This window comes from Pomacea canaliculata, linkage group LG14, assembly GCF_003073045.1.
Source record: "Pomacea canaliculata isolate SZHN2017 linkage group LG14, ASM307304v1, whole genome shotgun sequence".
Classification (NCBI taxonomy): Eukaryota; Metazoa; Mollusca; class Gastropoda; order Architaenioglossa; family Ampullariidae; genus Pomacea; species Pomacea canaliculata.
The window spans coordinates 9,948,169-9,971,243 of record NC_037603.1 but is presented as its reverse complement, the minus strand read 5'-3'; the positions used below and the strand labels follow the sequence as shown (position 1 = coordinate 9,971,243).

General features: G+C 41.7%; 2 protein-coding genes across 4 annotated transcripts; one reads left to right on the top strand and one right to left on the bottom strand.

Annotated features, from left to right (window-relative positions):
- Positions 1–367: 367 nt before the first annotated feature.
- LOC112555085 (sacsin-like) lies at positions 368–13,652 on the bottom strand. Its single transcript, XM_025223276.1, has 3 exons — positions 13,466–13,652; positions 2,421–11,252; positions 368–2,098 (listed from the first exon to the last, which is right to left on the bottom strand). Exons 2-3 carry the CDS (start codon positions 11,220–11,222, stop codon positions 1,805–1,807), a joined length of 9,096 nt encoding a protein of 3,031 aa, XP_025079061.1. The 5' UTR covers positions 11,223–11,252; positions 13,466–13,652; the 3' UTR covers positions 368–1,804.
- A 3,254-nt stretch (positions 13,653–16,906) lies between these two features.
- LOC112555275 lies at positions 16,907–21,774 on the top strand. 3 transcript variants are annotated; one of them, XM_025223606.1, is made up of 7 exons: positions 16,907–17,083; positions 17,407–17,632; positions 18,856–18,981; positions 19,906–20,043; positions 20,368–20,469; positions 20,669–20,733; positions 21,598–21,774. In XM_025223606.1, the coding sequence occupies exons 1-7, from the start codon at positions 16,933–16,935 to the stop codon at positions 21,636–21,638; spliced, it is 849 nt and encodes a 282-aa protein (XP_025079391.1). In that variant the 5' UTR covers positions 16,907–16,932; the 3' UTR covers positions 21,639–21,774. The 3 variants fall into 3 exon arrangements, with proteins under 3 accessions (XP_025079391.1, XP_025079390.1, XP_025079392.1); XM_025223605.1 differs by having other exon boundaries at positions 20,648–20,733; XM_025223607.1 differs by lacking the exons at positions 16,907–17,083; positions 17,407–17,632 and adding an exon at positions 17,647–18,071 and having other exon boundaries at positions 20,648–20,733.
- Positions 21,775–23,075: the final 1,301 nt, after the last annotated feature.

Below are 23,075 nucleotides of genomic sequence, written 5' to 3'. Positions count from 1 at the left end.
ACTAATTAATGAATTTTATAAGCTTTGATTGTCCTCTCGCGTAACGTGTCACTGTAACGTCACATTGTAACATCGTATTGTAACGTCGTGTAGTAACCTTGCACTGGAATGTAGTATGGTTACGTCGTATCGTAACATCATACTGCTATGTCGTACTGTAATGTCACACTGTAACGTCGTACTGTCATCTCGTATTGTGACGTCACACTGTAACGTCACACAGACTGTAACGTACTGTAACGTCGCACGCGTTATTAAGAACAATGAGAACACCATGAAGCCCCATAATCATGTCTACTGCAATAATACTACTTAACTACTCTAAATGAGTCTCAGTCTTACAGTATGAAACACTGAACATGTTACAGATACACGTGTTCTTTTATTTCGATACAGGCTACACGTCCTGAAAACCACACACGTCACACGTCTGTAGCTAAACTACGAAGCGAGTAACATCTACAACTAACACCACGTATAAAGCATAGTTTAAGGAAGACACTATAAACTAAAGGAACTCTAAAGAAAAACACATATACTATAAAATAGTTTGAAGGAAACATTCATGCGGATCAATGTTTTCAGGGTTTTGCCGTTCTGTCACTCAATCGTGAGATGAGTTTTGATATGTAACGGCTTACCTAGAACCAGAAACATAAACGTTGTGAACTAAATTAAACTGGACTAAAATAAACATCAGGAACTACTTGTAACTGGACATTCTATTTCACTTCTTTCTTGTCATAATGGCCTGACGATTGACAGATGAATTTTAATAAACGAAAGTTTATATTTTCAATTAATACTTGAAATATTAGTTTCGATACACTTCATAGAATTGATATAGTTCAAAATGTTTGCTTTACTGTAGTGAAAACCCCACAAATCTGACAATAACATGAGAAAACATTTACAGATAACCAATACAATCGAAACTGAAAGGTTAAGGCAAACCAGAGGAACCAAAAAAAAAAAAACAACAAAAAACAAAAACAAAAACAAAAAAAAAATAAATAAAAGAAGACAATTGTATGCACAGTTACTAATCTACTAATCTATTATTGTAAAAATTAAACGCTGAGTAATGAAGCTTTACCATCGCAACCCACCACCACATAAACTTTTACAAGTAAGAAAACTTTTTGAAAACGAATATAAGCATATAAACGGTTTTATAATTGTCCACATTAATAAAATCGTTTTATGATTTGAGTGATTAAAAATTGAATAAAAATAATAAAAAAACCAGAAAACTATGAACACATGAATCACATTACAAAATTACAGCAAACAAATCTTATTATTTCTGTAAATAACAGTAATAAAAGCTTAGTGGCTAACAGTGTAAAGATAAAATAAAAGGTTTATTTTCAAACATACAGGGAATAAAATAGTAAAAGTAACTGAAAAGTCGGGCGAACTCTTCTAATATCAGTTGTTCATACTCTGATATGATGCAGAAAATTGTATGGTGATTGTTACATCGAAATTATTTCAGAAGTGAATAGTGTATTATTATACGTAAAATAATTCTGTATACTGAAACTTTTAGTTATATTTATATTTGATCAGAAGAAAATGCGTATAACATTAATTGGACATATTCATTTGCTGTCAAAAATACACAAGATATGAGTTATATTCATATTTTATTAGAAGTGAAAACTATAAGTTATTGTGTAGACTTTTACGGATTTTAAAAATGAAATAGATTGTAGTTGTATTTACATATTCGCCCTGTTTTGCTAGTCAGAAACTAAAAATGATTTGCTGTCACACTAATCAAGTCCATCAACTGGGAAGATTATTTGATGAGAGACGCCACCATGGTGAGGATTGTCTCCACTTGACTGTGTGCGGCTCTGGCAGTGTCGGGGGTGTACAGCTGGGCGGGTATCTGTGGTCCCCACTGTACAGACGGGTACAGCATCTTGTGTGCCTCCCCTGTAAGTCCCTCCAAGACCTCAACTGCTCCCATCAACTCCTCGTCGCTCACTGCCATCGCCAGGGTCTTCAGCTCTGCTTTGTCCACAGGATGCAGCAGCTTGTCCTCGGCATCATGGTGGAACAGCACAGCTTTCAGCGCCTTTTCCACTGCCTGGGGAAACAGACAAGTATATTCGAGCATAAAAAGTGTATTCACTGACAGTGACATGACAGTACGAAGACATGCAGGAGAACAAGAGGACGAAAAGATGGTGAGAACGAAATGACAGTAAACTGGCAAAGGGAGGAAAAACAAGGGGTCACAGGTCATGACTGAAACGATATTCTTCCTTACCTTCATGTATGTGACGTACATATATTTATGTGAGGTGCATATTTGACATATATATATATATGTGTGTGATATATTTTTCGTATGCACATATTTTTCCATATCGACCTGTCAAGACATAAGTCACACCAAGCATTCTCACCTGGTGGCACATGAGGCAATGCCAGTTGTTTCCCCCTGAAGTGCTCTTGGCTGTCGTGAGATCTGCGAAAGCTTGACGAAGCCAGCGTCGTGCTTCTCCTGGTTGTGGGTTTTTTCTTTTTTGTTGATCACTAGGGTCTGACTTCTCTCCCATGGAGGCTAGAATCTGTCTGTCATACAACTGGCTCCTATCATGTAGTCGTTGACAGAACGTTGGTGTGGCTTCCAAACTCTTTACAGCCTCAGGACAAACATTCTGGATGTTCAGGCCCAGATGCCACTGCAGACACAGACGCTTCAAAATAACCAACTGTGAACGTCTGTCTCCTAAAAGAGGCCAGGCAACCTCCAGACATCCCTTGACATCACTTACTACAGCCTCATCTGTTGGATCATAAGATGCAGCTTGGCTTGAGGATGTTTCTGTGACAACAGAACTGTCTTCATCGTAATAGGTGGGAATCTTGTACACTCGGATACCCGATGCAATCATAATACGTTCATAACCTATGTCCAGTCGATAGGACAAACAGCATGGAGGACGAACAGTTTGTTCTTCATTGGCATTGACTTTCCCAAGAACCCTTGCATAGACGAAGACCTGCCGCGAGCTCATGGTCTGAACATCGTAGTCACGTTGAGGGTCCTCAAAATGTTTTATCATGTCTTCGTGGTTGACGTTTTCTTCCGGAAGTTCCTGCTTTGAGAATTCCTGTCCTTCACTTGCTCTTAATTTGCTTTCAAAGTCTTTGTTGTCTATCAAAGGGTCGTAGACCTCCACAGCCACGTACTCCCCATCCACATAGACACTGGTGACACTGTTGTTTAGCAAGCAGATGTCATCAGTGTGGACGTAGCAACCAGGTCTGCACGTGTCACTCTGACGGAAGTAGGAAATATTGTGCTGGTCGAGAAGAGCCTGGACATCCTGACATCTCAGCATTTCCTTTAAAAGGGATTTGAACTCACTGAGGTCCTCGTCCAGTGTCTTGATGACGACTTCTGACAGAGTCAGGACAACATCCTGGTCACTGATGCTCGCGCTGCTGTCAACGAACACACGGTGGGCAAACCTCTCGTCCTCGAAAGCTAAGTGCTTAGCTTCGCTACCTGTCACCTCCTGTTTGTCGATGACCAGCACGGTCTGAAAATCTTTAATCTCAAAGATTTCGATGCTTGTCAACATCTTTCCTACCTCTTGACGACTGCGGGGCGCTTGTGGCAAGGCCTTTGTCATGTGTTTGTGGCAGACAAGTCGAGTGATGCCATTCACATAATCTACAGAAGTCAGCTTCCTTTTCAAGGCTTGAGCAAGGGGGCCAATCTCTTTGATCGCCAGACCCCATTCAGGAACTACTTCAGTAGTTATTTCAGACAGCCGGGTCATTTTGTGCCCCTCGGGAAGAAAGGAAATCGTGCGCCAAGGATGGTCACTTTGGATTCCAAGATGCGTTAAGTCGCCAAAAAATCTGTCAGAGCAGCTGTGCAGTCTTTTTTTCAGCAATTCGTCGCTGCTATCGTTGTTACTGAAAATCAGAAACGATGATGGCTTCAGACAGAGCTGTTCATTCGGCAAGTAGATGACCTCTTCATTCAGGTCACGAGAAACCGCAAGGCAGCGAAATAGACATTGGACAGCCTTCTTACAAGCCTGTAACCTGTCGTGGTTCAAGGGAAGGTTCTTCTGTGCCAAATGAAGTTTACTCAGAACTCTGGTGTAGTGATCAGCTGTCACGCTGCAGGCAACTCCAAGAGCTTTAAAAAGGTCATAAAACAGGTCATAGTTCACTGGCGCTCGGAACAGCCAGCCCTCAACAGCTTCTTCTGATCGGAGACCAATAACAACTTGTTCTGGATTCAGAAGACAAGAGTTGTTGCTGTCGAATATCACAGGCATGTTCTTGAAGAAATCGGTATCTGCAAAGTTCTTAGACTGTAAAACTGTAAGAAATTGATAGATTTTGCTAAAGAGCCACTCCACTTGACTTCGACCGTCACTAGAGTGCAGAAGGTCGCAGGGTGATGAGGTCAAAGCCTGACAGATGTTTCGTACATGATTCTTGAATTGTTCTATAGGGACTTTTTGCTCAAACATTAGCTCCCTGACAACGGGCTGAAGCTCTTTTGTCTGAAAATATTTGTCTGGGTCATCATGTGGATGCAAAATGGAGGTCGTACTCCACAGCAACGGCCAGTAACAGGAGGAAAAACTCTCGGAGAAGGACACCAAACGGTTGGTTACAAGTGGAGGACAGATGTTCGCCAATAGTTCATGTCCTTTTGAGTATTCAAAAGACCAAGGTCGTACAAATCGAATATCACGAATGTCATTCAACAGTCCACAAGAACTCAAATCTTTCCTCTCAAACAGATGTTTCACAAGTGTTCGTGATCTTTCCAGCGTTTGCGGGGACAATGTGTTTCTGCCTTCTGCTTCTAGTTTCCTGGCAAACAGGAGGAACATCTGAGCCGTAACCTCCTTCACCATTCCGGATCTCTCCAGGAAATAACTCCACTCAACTTCACAATAGGGTGGAGGTGGAAATCGGCTTCTATCACACATCAGCTTGAAAACGATTTCATGTGGGCTGACAAACTCAGAAGCTTTGCACATTTTATTCGAGTCAACTCTGATGAAGGCTGTTTGTGAAAGAATCTGAAATATATTATCAGCTTCATTTTTCAAGTGATCACGGTATTTTTTTCTTATATATTGGATATGAGGACCAACAGCCTCTTGTGGCAAGCGGTCCAATGTTGTCAGAAGTCTCCTCCAGAAGACCATGTATGGATTAGACGCTTTGTCTAGACGAAGAACCTCATGCAGTTCGTGGGGTAAGAACAGTGGATTGAGGAGAGCTGTCTTTGTTTTTTGAGACCAGACTTCCAAGCCATCTTGTGGAATACCTTCGGGTTGAAGGAGTAGAACCTCAAAAGAATCAAGGGAGATGATGTGACCACTACTGGTGGAGAACATGGGAATCTTAAGTAGATCAGAAGTTTTTATTTCTTTTTTCAAATTATGTGCAAAATAATCCAGCAAGAACTTTGAATCAGATTGGCTAAGTTTAATACTGTCTCTGAAAGCTCTCAGGATATTCAAGATGCTTGTAGGGTTTTTGACGGAGGCTACGAGTTTTTCAGCGAAACTTTGGGAGATAATTAACCTGTCTATGACTGGCAAGGGAAGCTTCTCCAGCACTTTGTTGACTGCTTCATCCTTGTTCTGAGCCGATGTTCTCGAGGACACGTATGGCAAAAACAAAACATTTCCTCTGTCCTGAACTGGATATAGCAGGTTTTCGTTGTCTTTGCCTATTTTGCATGGTATAAGACTCCATTCTTTCAATAAGCGAATAGTATCATTGACAGGATGTTTCTCATCTTCACGGTGAAGACAATTCCGAAGGAAATCCCACAGACGCTGCAGCCACTTGTCATTGGGAAGCAGAGCAGTGTTCAATGAACATGGACGTCCTGTTCTAAAATGTTTGGGATCAAGGCAACAAGACATCCTGTCAGCAAGATCCTTCATGGTAAATTTTCTTAAAACATTTGGAACATCGTCTACTACTCTGACAAAAATTTCCACCAGACTGCCATGAAGGAATTCCTCAGAACGCTTAGGAATCAGGTCGTAGTACGCGGTAACAAAAGTCAGTCGGTCTTTAGAAAAAATGTCCAAGGTGCCGGACTGAAGAAGGCAGAGAGGAAGACCGCCAATCATTGAGGAGAAAGATGGCGACTTGCTAACAAAATCCGCAAGAAGATGAACATGGCTCTCATTGAGTTCAAGATCAGCAAGTGGCTGAGGAAGGTTCTTGAGGCCACAACTGTCAGGTGTTGTTGCCGTACAGGACCTCAGAAACTGAAGGACGGTACTTGGAATGGCCTCTCGCATTTTTGTCTCTCCAAAGCGCCTAAGAGCCTCAAAGACATGGTATGGAGCCTCAACTATTTTCATGTTTATTTGTTTCAATACTTCTTTCAGAGCTGGGTTGGATGCTGTCTGTTCAACAAGCTCCTGTGTCTTCTTGCGCGACTGACCAGGTTGAGTGGGTGGCAAACATACATAGCCAGGGGGTCTTACAAAGTGACCTGCAAAGCCTTTATCTTTCCATGCTGTAGTCCAAGTGATGATGCCTGAACCAGCTCTTGTGACTGGAAACAGCGCCTGATGTCCATTGATGACTTGCTGGTAGATCGCCTCGACCAAGGAGCTCCAGAATATTGAGTCAGGAATGGGAACTTTGGGGAAAAGATCAAAAAAGTTCCTTAGTTTTTCAGCAGTCGTGGCAGGAGAGTCGTTCTCCCTCTGTCTCTGTCCGAACCAAGCAAGCTTGACCTGTTGAAGAGCTTTGACATATGCAGGAGCGATGACCTTAGTACATATTATTCTATTCCAATCCGTCCTGCTGTCTTCCTTTCGATTCCATAAGTCTCTGCGGGACTCGTGTTCAAGAGCGAAATGGCCGTTAATGTGCATCGGTAACTCAGTCTCCACTGGAAGAGGAAGAGTACAGAATACCCGGGAAGGAGTTTTGGGTGGTTCAGGTTGCCTGTAGCTTGTCGCACACTCGGCTGATGGCAAATCTGTTCTTTTCAGTTTCACAGCTACCCCTCCTCGGGGTAGTAAGCGGAAGTGTTCTCTTCTCCAGTCCTCTTGCAGTGTCCACGGCACTTCCGATGGATCCAGAAAACCCGCTCTGCTGACTTGAACCCAGTCCTCTTGAATTCCTTGGCTATCCTTCAGAGTAAAGTTGAGAACAGTTTCCAGAGATTCAACCCCTCGGACATCAGAACCTAAGTTCTCCTCTATCAGCGAATCTCCTTCATTTTTAAGGAATCCGTAATGAGCTTCTTTTTTAAGGGAGTTCTCTCTGTCAATCACCATCTCTACTTCGTACTCTGTCTCAAGAGTACAGCCATCAGTAGAGTATATTCCAATTTTTCGCAAGTTATTTAAGAACAGCAAGCACATGCCTGCGTCTTCCATAAAATCCTTGAGAAGCTTTGAAAGAATGGTTTGTGTCATTTTTTCCTTCTTAATTGCTGATTTCGATGCCATCCGCTGATTTCTCAGAGGCAGTCTGAACAGCGTTGCTGGCTGCGACATGTCGAATGTGTTACCCAGGTAACCATCCACCAAATCAGGGTACTCTTCTTTCAATTTATCGATGTCTTCAAGTTCCATGCCAGGTTGTTGAAAGTCGTTAGGGATGAGTCTGCAAGGGTCACACACGCAGATGACCTGCTCTGTGCCATCTCGTCGGGTCCAGAAGGAGGGGACATCAGTGATGTGGTAGACGGCGTTGAACCCGACTCCAAACTGTCCTGTCTTCATCATTTCCTCCCCCTTGCTGCCCTCCCCCAGGTTCTGAATGCCTTCAATGTCCTTGCTGGTGAAGTCGGCGTTGTTGTACACACACAGTGCTGGGCCCTGCAGGTCCTTGCAGCCGTCCGGCACACTGTCTGTTCCCAACTTTCGGAAATCTTTGATGAAGCGAATCTCTGTCGCCCCAGCATCATCGGCATTCTGTATGAACTCCTTGAAGATGGAAACATCACACGTGTAGCCTTGCAACAGTCGCTTGATGCGGTTAGTCAGCTTTTCTGACTGACCAAAACTCTTGACTTTCATGTGACTCTTGAAAATAGTGTTCTTCTTGGAACTCACTCCAAGAGTCTTTGCTACTTCCGGAGAAAACGTTTCATGGATAAAGAATATGCCAGGCTTCAGCTCCAATTTAGAAGAATCTCGAAGGCAAAGATTTTTCACATGTCGCAGAATGCAGTCTTTGTCAGGCAATGAAACTTGTTGTAGACTGAGAGAGTCAATCTCTGATGACTCCCTGAGTGCGGAGCACAAGAGTTGTGCGCCCCTGCAAAAGAGCTCCACTTGTTCGTCTGATAGCTGCCCATCGCCCACATCATCTTTCATTTCTTCCATCATTCTCAAGATGTCCTGAGGGCCGAACTTCTCCCTAACTCCCAAGAACTGAAAAAGATTCTTGAAAGCAATTCTGTCAACTTCGCTGACCTCCTGCAGGTATGGAGGACATGGTAATCTAACTTTGAATGCCAGCCTTGATGGCTGACAGAAATGCGAACCTGTCCAGATAATCCCTTCACTCTGTAATGTCTCTAAAAGAAGTTTCTCTTCATTTCCAAGTGTATTAGTCTCAATGCACCTCTGGAGAAAGGAATAAACTGCACGGGAAACTTCGTTTATTTTCCCCAGTATGCTCTGGATGTCTTCATGGGATTCCTGGAACTCGGCGACCATTTGTATCTGTTTGACAGCAGCAATCACAGTCTGGTCACGAGCGGCTGTTTCTTGAGTAACGAGCTTTAGAGTGTGAAGGACTTCCCGACGAGACTTTTCAGAGGTCTTTAAACACAGAGGGAGAGGTGGGGCGCTTGCAAATATCTTCTGAGTACAGGCTACGAGGTTTGTCATGTCACTGTGGTACAGATGGCAGGGAGCAGCCAGCTCAGACTGGAGATCATCGTAGAACCATGGGAAAGGCCAGTCATCTGGCTTTGTGAGGATGGGAAGAAACTCGGTCTTGGACAGCTCGTCTATTTCTTCAGAAGAGAACAAGGAGATGCGAGGAGTATTGGTGGAAGACCTGGTGGATGCAAGATAGTCAACAAGAAGGTGAGATCTGGAAAACGACAGATTTTTGTCTTGTTCATGCAGTTCCCTTACAGAACGAGCCCTCGCGAGGACATCTCTTGGCTTGAGGTCGTTGTGCGCCATCCCCATCTGTACCAAACTCTCCAGGCAGTCAGACTGGCAAAAGTCAACAGCTCCATGGTCGTTTCTTGTTTGTGGAAATCGTCCTTCCTCAGGCAAGAACAAAGCAGCCGCCTCGCACTGTGGATGCACAAGTCCACCTGGTGTTCTGAGTTCACGAGAGGCCTGGCAAGGGATGCAGGCGTACATCATCACAAGTTTTTTCACTCGATCTGTCCCCTTTGTTATGGCATGCAGTGTGAGGCTGTCTCTCATCTTCACCTTCTCCGGAGTCTTCCAAAACTCGCTTGTGATGTTAGGAAAGAAAACATCTTCGTAAAACTCGTCTTCAGTCAGACACCTTTTGAGAAAATCCTCTCCCTGTTGCGATTTTTGGAGAATTTGACAGATCTCATAAGGAACATCGCAAAAGAAGTTCCTGTCCTCAGACAACTGCAGGACAACAGGCAGAGCAAGATCCCCAACTGGAGACTGTCGGAAGCTGGGGTCAAAGAATCTTACATCATGAAAAGACAACCAACCTTCCTGACACGGAAACACCTGGAATCGTCCGTTTATCAGACTCGAGTAGAAGCTGTCGAGCAAGGAAAGGATATTGTCAGACCTTGGCCAAAGCTCAAAATAGGATGAGTAGTCGTCACCGACTGTGTCTGTGAGGGACTCAAGCAGGAGGAGGTAAGCACGACAGACAGCATCAGACATGAGAGCAGCATTCCAGTCGCCTCCCTGGTTTTCAGTGCTTTCCTCTGTGTGTATCAGAAGATTTCTCCTGCTGGAATTCAGCGCGAATGTTCCATTCAAATGAACTGGCAGCGAAGGTTGTTCTATCTGCTCTGGGAGGGGCAGGAAGCAAAACAGACGGCCTTGTGTATAAAATCCAAACGGGCAGTTGTTAATATTTAATATTTTGTTGTCATCAAGTGGTACAGCTGCCGCTGCAAGAGGAATGTACCCTTGACCCCTCTTCTTCAAAGCCAGCCTTGCACTTTGATTGGTCCCACTCGCCCACGTGATGCGCCACTCTGTGCTCCATTGACCCTGCTCTACACTACATACTTCTGTAGCCTGGGGCCTGACATCCAGCGATATCAACACAGTCTCAGTCATCTTGATGTCTGGAACACCAGACCCCCTCGTGAAATAGTCCTGAAATTTCGCTGTACACGACTTGAGAATGCTTTCTGTGCGGTCTGGGATGCCCAGAGGAAGGACAGGTGTGGATGTTCTTGTTACTGACATGAGACAAATCATGGAAGTCGGACTTTGTGCTTCTTGTGGCAAGTAAAACACTTCTACTCTCTCAACGTGTTGTGTGAACAGCAGCAGGTTGCCTGCTCTTTCCATCAACATGGCCAAAAGCTTTCTGCGCTTCTCTGGGGAATAATATTCTTGTTTGATGTCACTGGCTGTCGCCTGGGTCTCTGATCGGAATGGCAACCGGAAGAGTGTTGCTGGATATTCTGAAAAAGGCTCTCGTTGTAGTGAGCATCCAAAGACATCTTCGAATGGTTTAAACTGCGATGCCAGTGCCTTAAGACGATTTCGATTTGAAGGTAGACTAAGGTCTATTCTCATTCCAGGATTTCCCCGAGGGAGATGTCTTTGGTGAGGATCGAACAAGGCAATGGCATTCCTGCTGATGAATGAAGGAACGTCTGTAAGGTTGTAGACGGCGTTGAAGCCCAGACCAAACTTCCCCACCTTGGATGCATCTTCTTTTTTTGTGCCTGCTCCAAGCTTGACTAAGTTGGCAAAATCCTGGTCAGAGAATGTTGCATCGTTAAACACCCAGAGTGCAGGCCCCTGAAGGGACGCCATGTTGGGGTGGATGAGATGTTCTCGACAGTCTTCATTCTGTCTTTCATCGAGAAGAAACTTGACCTCCCTGGCGCCAGCATCGTCTGCATTCTGAATGAGTTCTTTCGGGATAGAGAATCCGTCAGTGTAGGAATCTTCTAGAAGGTTGTGGAGGCGTGTAGTGAGTGGTTCAACCTGATGGTAGTGGAAGTCAAAGTCATCTACGTCATCCAGAGAGTTGGCCATCGTTCCTTCAGGCGGAGGGTCAAAGCATTCCTGACAGGCACAGACAGGAACATCATAACAATAGCAGTGCGTGTACAAAATATTGACAATGATACACAAACTTAAAAGATGTAGATATAGAGGGAAGTCAGCCTTGTTCTTATCTGTTGACAGAGTGTGGGACCTGAAATACAGAATTATGTAACAAAGAACACAACAAGACAGGATCAACACAAGCGAGTACACTACACACCTCGACCATCGTCAACATACACAAATAAACTCATAAACCGAAACGAACGGATGATGTTGGACACATGTAGACCTAACACAGCAATGTCGACAATCACTTTTTTATTATACGAGCGTATTGGTTGAAGAAAGCTAAATATACAAACAGCAAATATTAAACCGAAAGTAGTCTACCATTGGCTTTGGATGAAGGTCACGTGTCTGCATCATTCTCCGAAATCGTCCACAAGGGTCAAAGGGCAGTCAGCGACAAATACACGTGTCAATGTGGACCCGCTATACCTTTTTCTGGATGTGACACATATTTACAAGGATAAGACCGTCGGTGGTTTTCGTTGGGTATTCCGGTTTCTTATGTGTGTTTTATGTTGTACTGTGTGTGTAAAACGCTTTGATGGTCTGGCTGCTAATCACCTGTCACTAATAACGACGACTGGAGAGGTGTGCACCTAATCAGTGAACAGAATGACACGTCATGGTGACTGTTAGAAAATCAAACGATGATCACGTGGTTGTCGCCATCTGACCATGGTATACCATGTGACATATGAGTGTCATTGTTTGTAGAGACCACTGGATATTTGCATGCAAAGGAACTACCACATCATTACCATCAATTATTCTCACTGTATCAATAAACATCCGGTTCTAAATTGTTTGTAAATGAACGCATTACATAAACACAACAAGAGTTTTGTCTGGCTTAGAAGTATTTTGAGCTTGAGTACACATCACACTAGGACAAACTTTGTCTATATAATCAATGGAATCTCACTAAATGTGAAGCTTTATGTAATAGTGTGTTTGTGTGTGTGTGTTACAATAAAACAACACGCACAAACATACACACAGGCACACAGAGTGAGAGAGAGAGAGGAAGAGATACTTTGTGAAGTTTTGCCCGAAAAGAAACTGAATACAATTACTAATAATGAAAAGGTACAAACAAATATTGAAATGTTTGAAGAAACGATTTGTCTAGAGAGAGTTGAGAAGCTGTTATGAGATGAAACATACTCAGATGGGTAGCTTGTACTTAAACAATCCTCATTCAATCCTGATACCAGACCTGGAGGGAGGAGGGAAAGGGAGGGGGTCATAAAACATTGTTAGACGAAAGCTGCTAATGACAGTGGCAGCTCTCCTGTGTCACAACAAGGACAGTGACAGCTCTCCTGTGTCACAACAAGGACAGTGACAGCAACACATAAACAACAAACAGACGAGAACGAAAGGGCGGCCGGTCGAGAAAAAAGGGAGAGTAAGAAATGGGAGACAGTGTGAGTCTTTTATAGTGTTATAGACAGTGTTTTCAAGGAGAGACAGGTGAGCTTTGTATAGAAGGTGTTCACAAGGAGAGAGGGGTGGGGTATGTCATAGAAAGTGTTCACAAGGAGAGACAGGTGGGCTTTGTATAGAAAGTGTTCACAAGGAGAGAGGAGTAGGGCTTGTTACCGAAGGTGCTCACAAGGAGAAAGTAGTTGATTGTCTTATAGGCTTTTAGAAGGAGAAAGTGTTTACAAGGAAAGAAGAGTTCTGTTTGTTATAGGAAGTGTTTACAAGACGAAAGTACTGGGGTCTGGTATAGAAGTGTTTACTAGAAGTGAGGTTTCTCACAGATGTCAGATCCACCATCTGTTCCTTCAATGCTCAGAAAGCACTATCTGTTCAGAAGTGGACAAGGAATATGTGGGGCGTGGAAGGACCTCCATGAACTAATCCAACTGATTTAGGGTGTGGCCATAAGTTAGCTAAAATGATTAGGATGTGGACATAAATTAGCTAAAATGATTAGGGTGTGGACATACATTAGCTAAAATGATTAGGGTGTGGACATAAATTAGCTAAAATGATTAGCATATGGACATAAATTAGACGATATGAGTGCAATTTTATCGTGCGCAGCTTTGTAAAATGCTTCGTGATTTTCATAATAAACAGCGCATTATTCCATGTGTGGCAATAAACACTGCTATAGGACTAGCACACGACAGAAATATTGAGTTCCTTACCTTAATCCTCCGTTCTGCTCACCTGGTCAGGTGCGTCTGCTCGTGCGTTGTGCGCGCGGTGTGATCAATCGCTGTATATAAGCCTGACTTCGATTCTCATTCTTCTTGGAAGAGTTTACATGCTTCCACGAAAAAGAAAGTTGAAGTGAGGATTTGTCTTTTCCCCGCGATTTCATTTGCACTTGTCAGCAGTGCAGCTCGAGTTCGATAACCACGCACACACACAGTCTGCTGTGATGAATTAACATATTTTCTAGTTTCGGTTTCTATGATATGTAAAGTAGGCTGCCATGTATCAGCTCACGAGTGGTTAACCAGCGGGAACAAAGATATCGATGATGGCATGGCGACACTGTTTACAGCTTGTAAATAATATTAGAATCACAATAAAACGAACCATTAATGTTAATGTGCTAAGGAAAAGGAGTTCATGGCCGGAGGGATAAAATACAGCTTTGTGCTGATGTGAACTTTGCACTTACAAATTTCTGACAAGAAAAGCTTTAATGATTGTAGTAACAAACCATCGCCACCACCAGCAACAGTAACACGACCTTAATGGTGAGTGTAGTAGTAAGAGTAGAAGAATATTAATGACAATAAAGTAGAGCAATCTCAGTCTACAATCACTTTTTGCTTGTTGCCTTCTAGTTGGGACAGGTGTGACAGGTTTTTCCCTTACGTGTCTTTGTCACGGACTCTCACCAGACCAACACACACCCGACCTCCATACTCGTCCGTTCAACACACACCCGACCTCCACACTCGTTCTTAATGTTCTAGTCTTTGATGTATCCGTTCCCACATATACTGACACACCAACACACCCTAGTTAAGCTTCTCAGTACCTCTTCAAAATACTAGTTGCCTGTAGCTATACTCTAGAGTGGCCGCACTTCACATCTCCAGTCACAATACCAATCACATAAATCACACTTGTCGTCCACTCGAAGCGGTTTCTCCTTCCCCGAGGGGGTACGGACTCTCTGGTCGCCTCGTGTACCAGCTCCGGATGCCACTCCAAGGCAGTACAGTGAGTTCACCATGCTGGCCTTGTCGGGGAGGAGGTTCCCGGGGTCGGCAACGGTACACCACAGTGACGTCACGAGGTCACACACTGCTGGACCGAAGGCGCATCCATCGTGGATGAAGACTACTCTGCTCTACTCTGTAGTCTCACTAGGGAGGTTTACAAATCGTGACTCAGGCACATCTTCCTTCACTGTCTCGAGTCTGAGTCCCGTACCCGTGTGCGGACGTTTCGCCGCCGGACGTTTCGGAGTCGGACGTTTCGCCGCATTATGTCAGAGAGAGAGAGCTTACTTACTTCTCAAAGTAACTACTAGATTACACAATAATTCTTTATTTCAAACAAATTTTACACACAGACTTCACAGACAGTTCACTTTGATTGTCACAGATTATGCGCAACAGCTTTGAGAAAAAACATTGATACAATGACGAGAGAAATGTGTGAGCTAAGGGTTCACATGAGGAGGGATAGTGAGAGAGAGTTCACTGATACATTGATACAATGACGAGAGAAATGTGTGAGCTAAGGGGCGTCACACACTTGACTTCGGCTAAAGGTCCGTGTGAAATGCCGAAATGAAGTGCCCCGCGCCGAAACGTCCGACTCCGAAACGTCCGGCGGCGAAACGTCCGTGTACCTCCCGTACCAGCCTCGGTCCCGCAGAAAATTCTACGGCTGAACAGTTTTCACCAAATAGTCCGTGTCACGGTTAACCCTTTATCCCTCTGACATTCTCATTCACTCTTCATTACATGTTATTTTCCTTTGCAGTTCGTAAGTATGGAAGGGGTTAAAATAACCTACAGACGTGCATGCACGGACAGGTCTGTGACAGTCGGGTGATGTTTCATAGAAACTGAAAGTGAGCGAGCTGGGAAGACCATACTGCTAAACCGAGAGACGATATTCAAAGAGATAAAATTTCGTACACTGAGAGCTGTTGAGACAGGTAATAGTCCAGCTCATTCTTGTCACGTCACAGGAAAAAAAGAGTTCTATGTATAGGGACGACCTCAAAGCATGAAAAAAGTGAAAGAATCTGTGACTAAAAGAAAAAAAAAAGACTTTAAATTAAGAGTTCTACTTTCATTTTGTTTATATACATGTTTAATTCGGTATGTGAACACTTAGACATACAAAAGCAAGCGCAAACGCGTAAAAAAATCATATGAAAACATTCACAAATTGCTGTAGGTCACTGAGCTTGATGAAATACCCTCATTACCTTGGCCTTAATTGTTAATGCTGTGCTGTTTGAATATTAATTGCTTCCCTACAGAGCTGCTCAGTTTATACTTGCCGTCTTGGATTTTAAAAAGTTGTTTTGGAAAGGGTATTGAGTGCAGGTGGTGGCCATGGGTTAGTAAAATGTTGCTTTATATATAGTGCCTTTAATTCCCCACAGAGGGAATACAAGTGATAACGATGGAAACAATTTATGGAACAGGGGACAGGAGAAACACGTTTTATTATGTAAGGTGTGACTGTGAAAATATCAATTAACTGTAAGGTCAGAGACTTAGCTTCAAATTCGGTTGAGACATCAGCTAGTTATCACCTTCACATACTTTTCCAGATAATAGCTCTGGACGTATCACCCGACCAACTTTACGACCGTTACATTGCTCCCGACTCAGAGAATATTAGTCCGGAGCTAGGGCGTAACTTTAGTTCACCCAAGGGGTAGGTGTAGCAACAGACTAGCAAGTGACTAACTAATGAGTGTCCACAGCAACTCAGTTTTGGAGAAGAAGCAAAGGATGACAATGTGATTTTTTTTTCGTAGATGAAAGTTACATCTGTTTTCAAAATGCCTCTTAAACTTGCTGATCGTTCTTGTGAACTACAACAAAATTTACTGCGAAATCGAGCCGCCGGTTCTTCCATTGCCTAAAAGAAACATAACGGTATCTCCTTCTAGATTATATTGGAGTTATAGATTTTGGAGCAGAAAGTATACTGGACATGTTTGGATGTGCTCATATGACGTGTCTCTTCGCTAAAGCTTTTGCATCTATAACACATGCACACCTTTCAAGCCATGTTTTCCCCAAAGAAATATATTAACATAGATTTATATACTAACATGTAAAGTTTTTCTCGTGTATACTGTTCAGCTTTTATGCTAATTTGATCACGGACTATATTAATTGCTGTCTGCCGAGACCAACGGTTAGCCTCTTGCGGAGTTCTCGGCTGTCAGTCTCGGCGAGCCTAAACAAAGACTTGTAGTCTCATCACGAACTTACATCACCGTTCATGATCTCATGCCTTGTTTGAGTTAATTTGAAATGTGAATAAACCGGAAGCTTTGTAGTATGTTTCTTAGCTATTTAATCTCTGTGAACAATGCTTCAGCTTATGAAATAAAGAAATGAAATAAAAGTCGTTTTTTTTACGATCTCGCGTTGTCGAGATTTTACTGTAAACAACAATGGCGGACTTTTTCGGTGACAGTAGTGATGATGAGTTTTTAGCGATAGTTGCTTGTACGATCATTATAATTTCCAGTTCAAAGAGAAAAGCAAAGAGAAAAAAGAGAGCTTCTGTAACCAGAAGACCGTTTGAATCGCACAAATTTCGAGGTATTTGTAAAATTTCGTATTGAAGACTCGCGTCGTAAAAAGGACTAGGAAAATGGTTTTACTAAGTCTTCACCAAATATTGTGTATTCGGTAGTTTGTAAAAGCATTTACTCTACAGAACTCGACCACGAATAGCCATAAAAATCAATCAGTTTGAATACTTGTTCCCTTAGAAATATAGTTTATATAGTATTCGATTTCTCTATTCAAAATTCAGTTTAGTTTTGTTAACTACCAAGCAGTTACGCTAGCTGCGTACGACAGCCACAGCGAACGTTGACCAATGGAGTTTATTATTAAGAGATTTTTTTTCTTTTGAATAGAAAAGCAATTGTCTAGAACTAGTACAAGAACAGAAGTGCAGCCGAATCCTCACAAAATACAGACAAACTCAAAAGAACAGGTGGAGTCCCCCAGTAGCCATGTGTCGGAGACGGAGCAGACTTCCGAACGGGTGTGCATTGCTTCTGAGATTGAGAGATGGAAAGAAGCCAAGACAATCCTTAACATAGATAAAGATGAGCAGTTTGCACACTTATTGATTGACAGGTGGGCAGCATGTTCTTGAGTGCATTCACCAATTGTTTGAAATATAGGGTATTTGAAAGTTTTGCTTAGAGGTATTTTGAGTGTTCTCTTATCTTTTTCGTTAAACTGGTAAATAAAATCAGCATGTTAGTTTCTCCTAAATCACCCCCCACAAAATTTCGTTATTTAGTTTGTCACACGGTCTTCTGGTTCTGTAAAGTTTTTCTCTGGATATCCTCATTATAATTATAGAAAGTCATAGAGGCTAGCAATTTAAAGATGGAAAATGGGAAGGAAGAAATAAATGGATGGATTTAACTGCTCGGATCAACCACAGCCATGAGGCCATCAGACCTCAGCTAGGGTTGTTTTTGTGTGTGGGAACAGATGAGAAAAATGTTTGCTTGCTTAGTTTAATATCTGCAAAAGCAGTGCAGTTGGTTGAGCAACACATCCCATGGTGGGTGCACAGTGGATAGATTCATGCTTCAAGTTTTGGTACAATTTTGCATAATATTTTAATAAAATCATGCAGAAAATCTCAAAAGACTGCAGTAAACCAGTGATAATAATGCAAGGTACCAACCTAAACATGTGACAGCTACAAGAATAAACACAAATGTGATCATCTTATGCCTAAAAGATACAGAAAGCAACAAAGCAAGCTGATCAAAGTTTTGTTATTTTCATCATTATCCCATGGCTTAGTTCAGCGGTTCTCAACCTTTTACTTGTGACGCCCCCCGTACAAAGGTACGTCCGCGCGCCCCCCTTAGCCAGCAATGTAAGCTAATTTCACTGATACCGGTATAAGAAACTTTTAAAAAATGACCACCTTCGCGCCCCCCTTGTAAGCACGTCCCCCCCCAGGGGGGGCGCGCCCCACAGGTTGAGAACCGCTGGCTTAGTTGATAGATGCGTTTGGCGTTTGTTGGTGGTTATATTGACCCTGATGACTAATGGCTGGTGGTGGTGGTGGAAGGGGGATAGGCTGTCATTTGATTTTACACCATGTACATTGAAGCTTTGATTTTGTGCTGAACATGACCTATTACAGCTATAGGTTTTTCTTTTTTTCTTTGAGTGGATGTCTATTTTCAGTAAGATGTTTTATTTTATTGATCAAAGCTGATCCAAGTACTAATTCTGTTTTCAGTTGTGAGGCAACAAACTTAAGCTTTATTATTTTATGTTAAGTTATAAATAAACTTAAGTGTTCTGATTTTCTTCAAAATTTATTTCAGCTTTTATGCTACACGGAGTGCTCAAAGTTCACAGGATGTGCAGTCCATTAGACCAAAAGTACCAGCTGATACAAAAGCACTTTTGCCACAGAACAGGGATGCAAAACTACATTCTACAGTAACTAGGTATGGTGGGGAGTTTGTATCTGTCCTTAGAACTTTAGAATTAAGAGTTTTGACAGTCACTCCAACTTAAAGTGACATTAAGCTCAGAAGATTAATACAGTACCTGCTATTTTCAAAAGGAAGCCCTATTGAAACTGATGTTTAAAACCATTGTTTCATGTTAATATATTTATCATTGAGCAGCTGAAGCCTTTGTGTTTACAGAAGGGAAGGGATCTGTTGCTTACAACATTGATGGTTATTAGACAAAGCAGCACATTGTTTTAAGATGCAGTAAAGAAACAAAAGATGCAACCATTTGTGGTGAAAAAAGAAATTGATTTACTTGTACAGATACAACTGGTTGGTAGATATATCCTAAAGTACTGTAGCTGAGGTTCATTTATTCAGCCTGTGATTTAGCTTTCTTTTCACAGGGTTGGCACTTGCTCTTTCAGAAATGGGAAAATATTTGTGCAAATTAGAGGTGTAATTAGCCTAGTGAAATAATGGCTTCATTTACCTAAAAGTTTTCATGACCCCATTACTACAGGAATTCCCACATTTTGATTATCACTGTGATCATAAATGCGCACATAGTAGTAAAAATCTTCAGCAGGAAAAAACTTTCACAAGCTCACTAAACACATCTAGGAAAAGCAGAAGTTTATGCAAAAATCTTTGTTATATTGTTGCTCAAACTTTATGTAATTTTTTTTTAACATTCTTCTATGGCAAAATGCAATTGGCAGGACAGGCATGTCAAACATGCAGCCCTTTGCAATCATACCTGTGGCCTGCACGAAGGATACATGTATGTGGCCCTCATCACAACGTAAATGTGGCCCATGTGGCCCTCAGGGGACCCTCAGTTTGTCATGCCTGGCCTAGGATATTTATTAATTTATTTGATGTCAGTTATGTTTGTGCATGATGTTTCAACAGGACAGGCGAGCAAATCTTCAAAGTCAAGATAAAGAATGAACCAGTCCAATCAATACAACCAGTCCATGAATTTTATGATGGCGAAGAAATAGTCAGGGTGATCAAGCAAGAGGAGTCAGATTCAGAATCTCTTCCCAGGTAAACAACCAGCAGAGAGAGAAGAGGGGATGCATGTGCTAGAGGGTGGGGAGAATTCTGATGTTGGGATATGAATGACTCTTGCTGTAAAGCTTCAAGCCATCTGTTTGACATTAGTATCTCTGCATGTTTTAAAAGGCACCTCATGTTTTCTCTGCACAAGTGATATTGCTAACAGAGAGACATTCAAAGTAAATTTTTTTTTGTAAACTTGTGTGTTATTTTACCAGCCAGCAATGTTTACTGTAGTCATACAGTGTTCTTGCACTAAGTTACTCATGTCTTGTAGGGAGAAAATTTACATGTCATCTTTGTATTTTGCAGCTACAAAAGTAATGACATAGGAATTGGTATAAAGGAAGAAGCTGATGGTTTTAATCCTTTGGGTGATGAGACAGACATGAAGGCCACAAGTTACTTTCCTAAGTAAGACTAAATGTATATATTGTGAGAGTGTATGTGTGGGTGTGGGTGTGGGTGTGAGGGGTTAATTGAGCTGTCATCATCAAAGCTTTATCGTATGTTTTCTATGGGTAGACTATTTGTAAATCTTCAGATGTCCAGCAGTTATATTAGTGTTTCTTATGGTTGTCTACATTAACAGAATATGTTCCACCTCATCTAGACACCTGCAAGAAACAGATCCAGAACTGGCAAGACCAACATGTAACAGGATTACAAAGTTGAAAGGTAACAGTTATCTAAATCATCTTTTGCAGCATCTAAATCTTCTTCAGGACTTTGCCAACTGTCTTTCTGTCTTTTTTTTCCTGTTTTTCTGCATTTTATTAACTATGTTTCTCTCTCAGATGATCCCATAACTTTGTTACATTTTGCTACCATTGTGTCATTTGTAGAGGATCAAAATTTGATTTTTTATTTACTCTTACTATACAGGGGCGAGGGGGTTTAATGCTCAGCTTCTTTGCTTTGGATTGTGTTACAAAAACTCACTGATCAAATGCAAATGTATTGCAAAAGTGAACTCATATACCAAACTAAAGTAAAATGAGTAAAAATTTATAGTACTAAAAAAAAAAATAAAGCTATAAAATTGAAATATCTTTGACTTAAATATGAATAATTTCTGACATGGTCTAGTGGACTATAAACATTTGACAGGGGAGGTAAAAGGCGACAGGAGTGGTTTGGGGGACTTCCATTTGTCACACCTTTGACATTGTAAACTATTAAAGTTCACAGCCCCTACAGTTGATAGGCTTCTCTTTATCTTTTACGCTTGTTCAGCATGGAATGGACAAGGTCCTTTCTTTTTGAAAATTTGCTTGCTGTTTTACAGAGTTTTAATTTGTACGAATGCTTCGCTCGAAGTAAAAACATATAATTAAAAGAAATCAGTGTGTAATCACACATTTTTATATTTGCTATAATTTCTTAAATTCTTAAAACTGATGAAGTTGGCAACTGTTAGTGATGCTGTAACCTTCAACATTATAATCAGTTGTAGCCAGTTCTGCCACAGTATATCATGCTATTTTATTAGCTTTGAGAATATTTATTTAAATGTCTTACTTGCCCAATTTATATTTGCAGAAGAATACATTCTCCCTGCTTGCGATGCTGGACAGATTTAGGGAGACTGATCAAGGGAAACATGCCGAGAATGCTGAAGTAGCTGAAAACACAGACTAACAGACCAGCAGAGCAGTTGAAATATCTGCAAGGATGCTATCACAATCATGTTATGAATAAATAAAACACTGCCAGGAACGTAAAGTTTGGTTATTTTTCCAGTGTGGAACAGAAAGTATTAAGTTCAGTCAGCCATGAAAGTCTAGAGTAGAAGTAGCATAAAAAAATGCTATGTTATAAATAACATAACAAGATTATCTGATAAGGAGTATAATGATGTAATTAGGGGAGGTGGATTGCTGACTGGTTAGACCATTGGCATCGTAAGTGGGGGCACATTGGTTCAATAGATCAGCAAAGAAAGAAAAATTCACAAACATTTGGTTTGAATACAGAACTTTCTTGCTGAGTGTGCTGATCAGTTGAAGAGTTCACTGAAGAACTTAAACATGTATAATGCACATGCATACATTTTGTGTCAAGATAACTGGAATATTTTTGTGAAGTGTAAGAGTTTGGTTTTTCTCTATAAAGTACTGCTGAATGCCATGAAACAGTATTGAAGCACAGATAGTGAATGCCATCATAAGGCGTCTGCTCTGGAGAGTGACATGCGTGCAGATCTTGAGTCAGATTTTTTTCTTCTTCCTGGCCACCAAGTCTAACTAGTTTCTAGGCACTATTATATCTTTTGCCTCGATGAGGAGCTGATGCCAGTTTAAAGTTATATGAACTTTATTTTGTACTCTGTGTGTGTCGTGTGTGTGTGTGTCTATTGATGCGTGAATCTGTCATTGAACAATCTGAATATTCACATAGGTGTGAGCATTAATAATTTATTACACAACTAGCAACAAGTTGTAGGTTTATTATGTGTACGCCTTTTTAGAGAATCACAAAAGTACAAGTTTTCATAGCCCACAAAAAAAATGCAGGACTTTTCAATCTCATATCACCTCTTTCTTCACTCAACAGTTGTGCAGAGCTTGCAATCATCACAAAAATCATGACTAACATGTTTCTCTGAAACAATTCACATAAATTAGCAGGAGTTCTTTAGCAGCAAAAAGGCTGAGGCAAAGAAATGACACCTGACCTGTTATACTTGTTTGTGTCTGCCTCTAAAGTGATGGACTTATTGCTAAATTCAAAATTCAATAAACTTAGGAGTATTTATCGTAAGTTTACAATAAAGAAAAAATCATATTAACATAAAGTCTGAGGGAAAAAGAAAGTAACATCCATAACAAGACAGGACACATAGAGGCGGAGCAGACACGTATGCTTCTCGTCGACTGCCTGCGACCCGCTTGTCGTGAAATGGATCCGACATCCTGGCTGGGATTTACACGTGTATTAAGATGCTGTGGTGAAACTACTGCTTGACCAAGTGTCACAGACTAGTTTTTAAGTTGATAATTTTGTATGTCCCGCGAATG

What these genes read in the sequence shown, in the direction of transcription:
- LOC112555275 (XM_025223605.1), top strand. Translation starts at nt 16,933, where the DNA reads ATGGCGGACTTTTTCGGTGACAGTAGTGATGATGAGTTTTTAGCGATA. An exon ending in TGAATCGCACAAATTTCGAG is followed by an intron (nt 17,084 to 17,406) that starts GTATTTGTAAAA and finishes TCTTTTGAATAG; the next exon opens with AAAAGCAATTGTCTAGAACT. An exon ending in CTACATTCTACAGTAACTAG is followed by an intron (nt 18,982 to 19,905) that starts GTATGGTGGGGA and finishes ATGTTTCAACAG; the next exon opens with GACAGGCGAGCAAATCTTCA.
- LOC112555085 (XM_025223276.1), bottom strand. Translation starts at nt 11,222, where the DNA reads ATGGCCAACTCTCTGGATGACGTAGATGACTTTGACTTCCACTACCAT. An exon ending in ATTGCCTCATGTGCCACCAG is followed by an intron (nt 2,099 to 2,420) that starts GTGAGAATGCTT and finishes CTGTTTCCCCAG; the next exon opens with GCAGTGGAAAAGGCGCTGAA.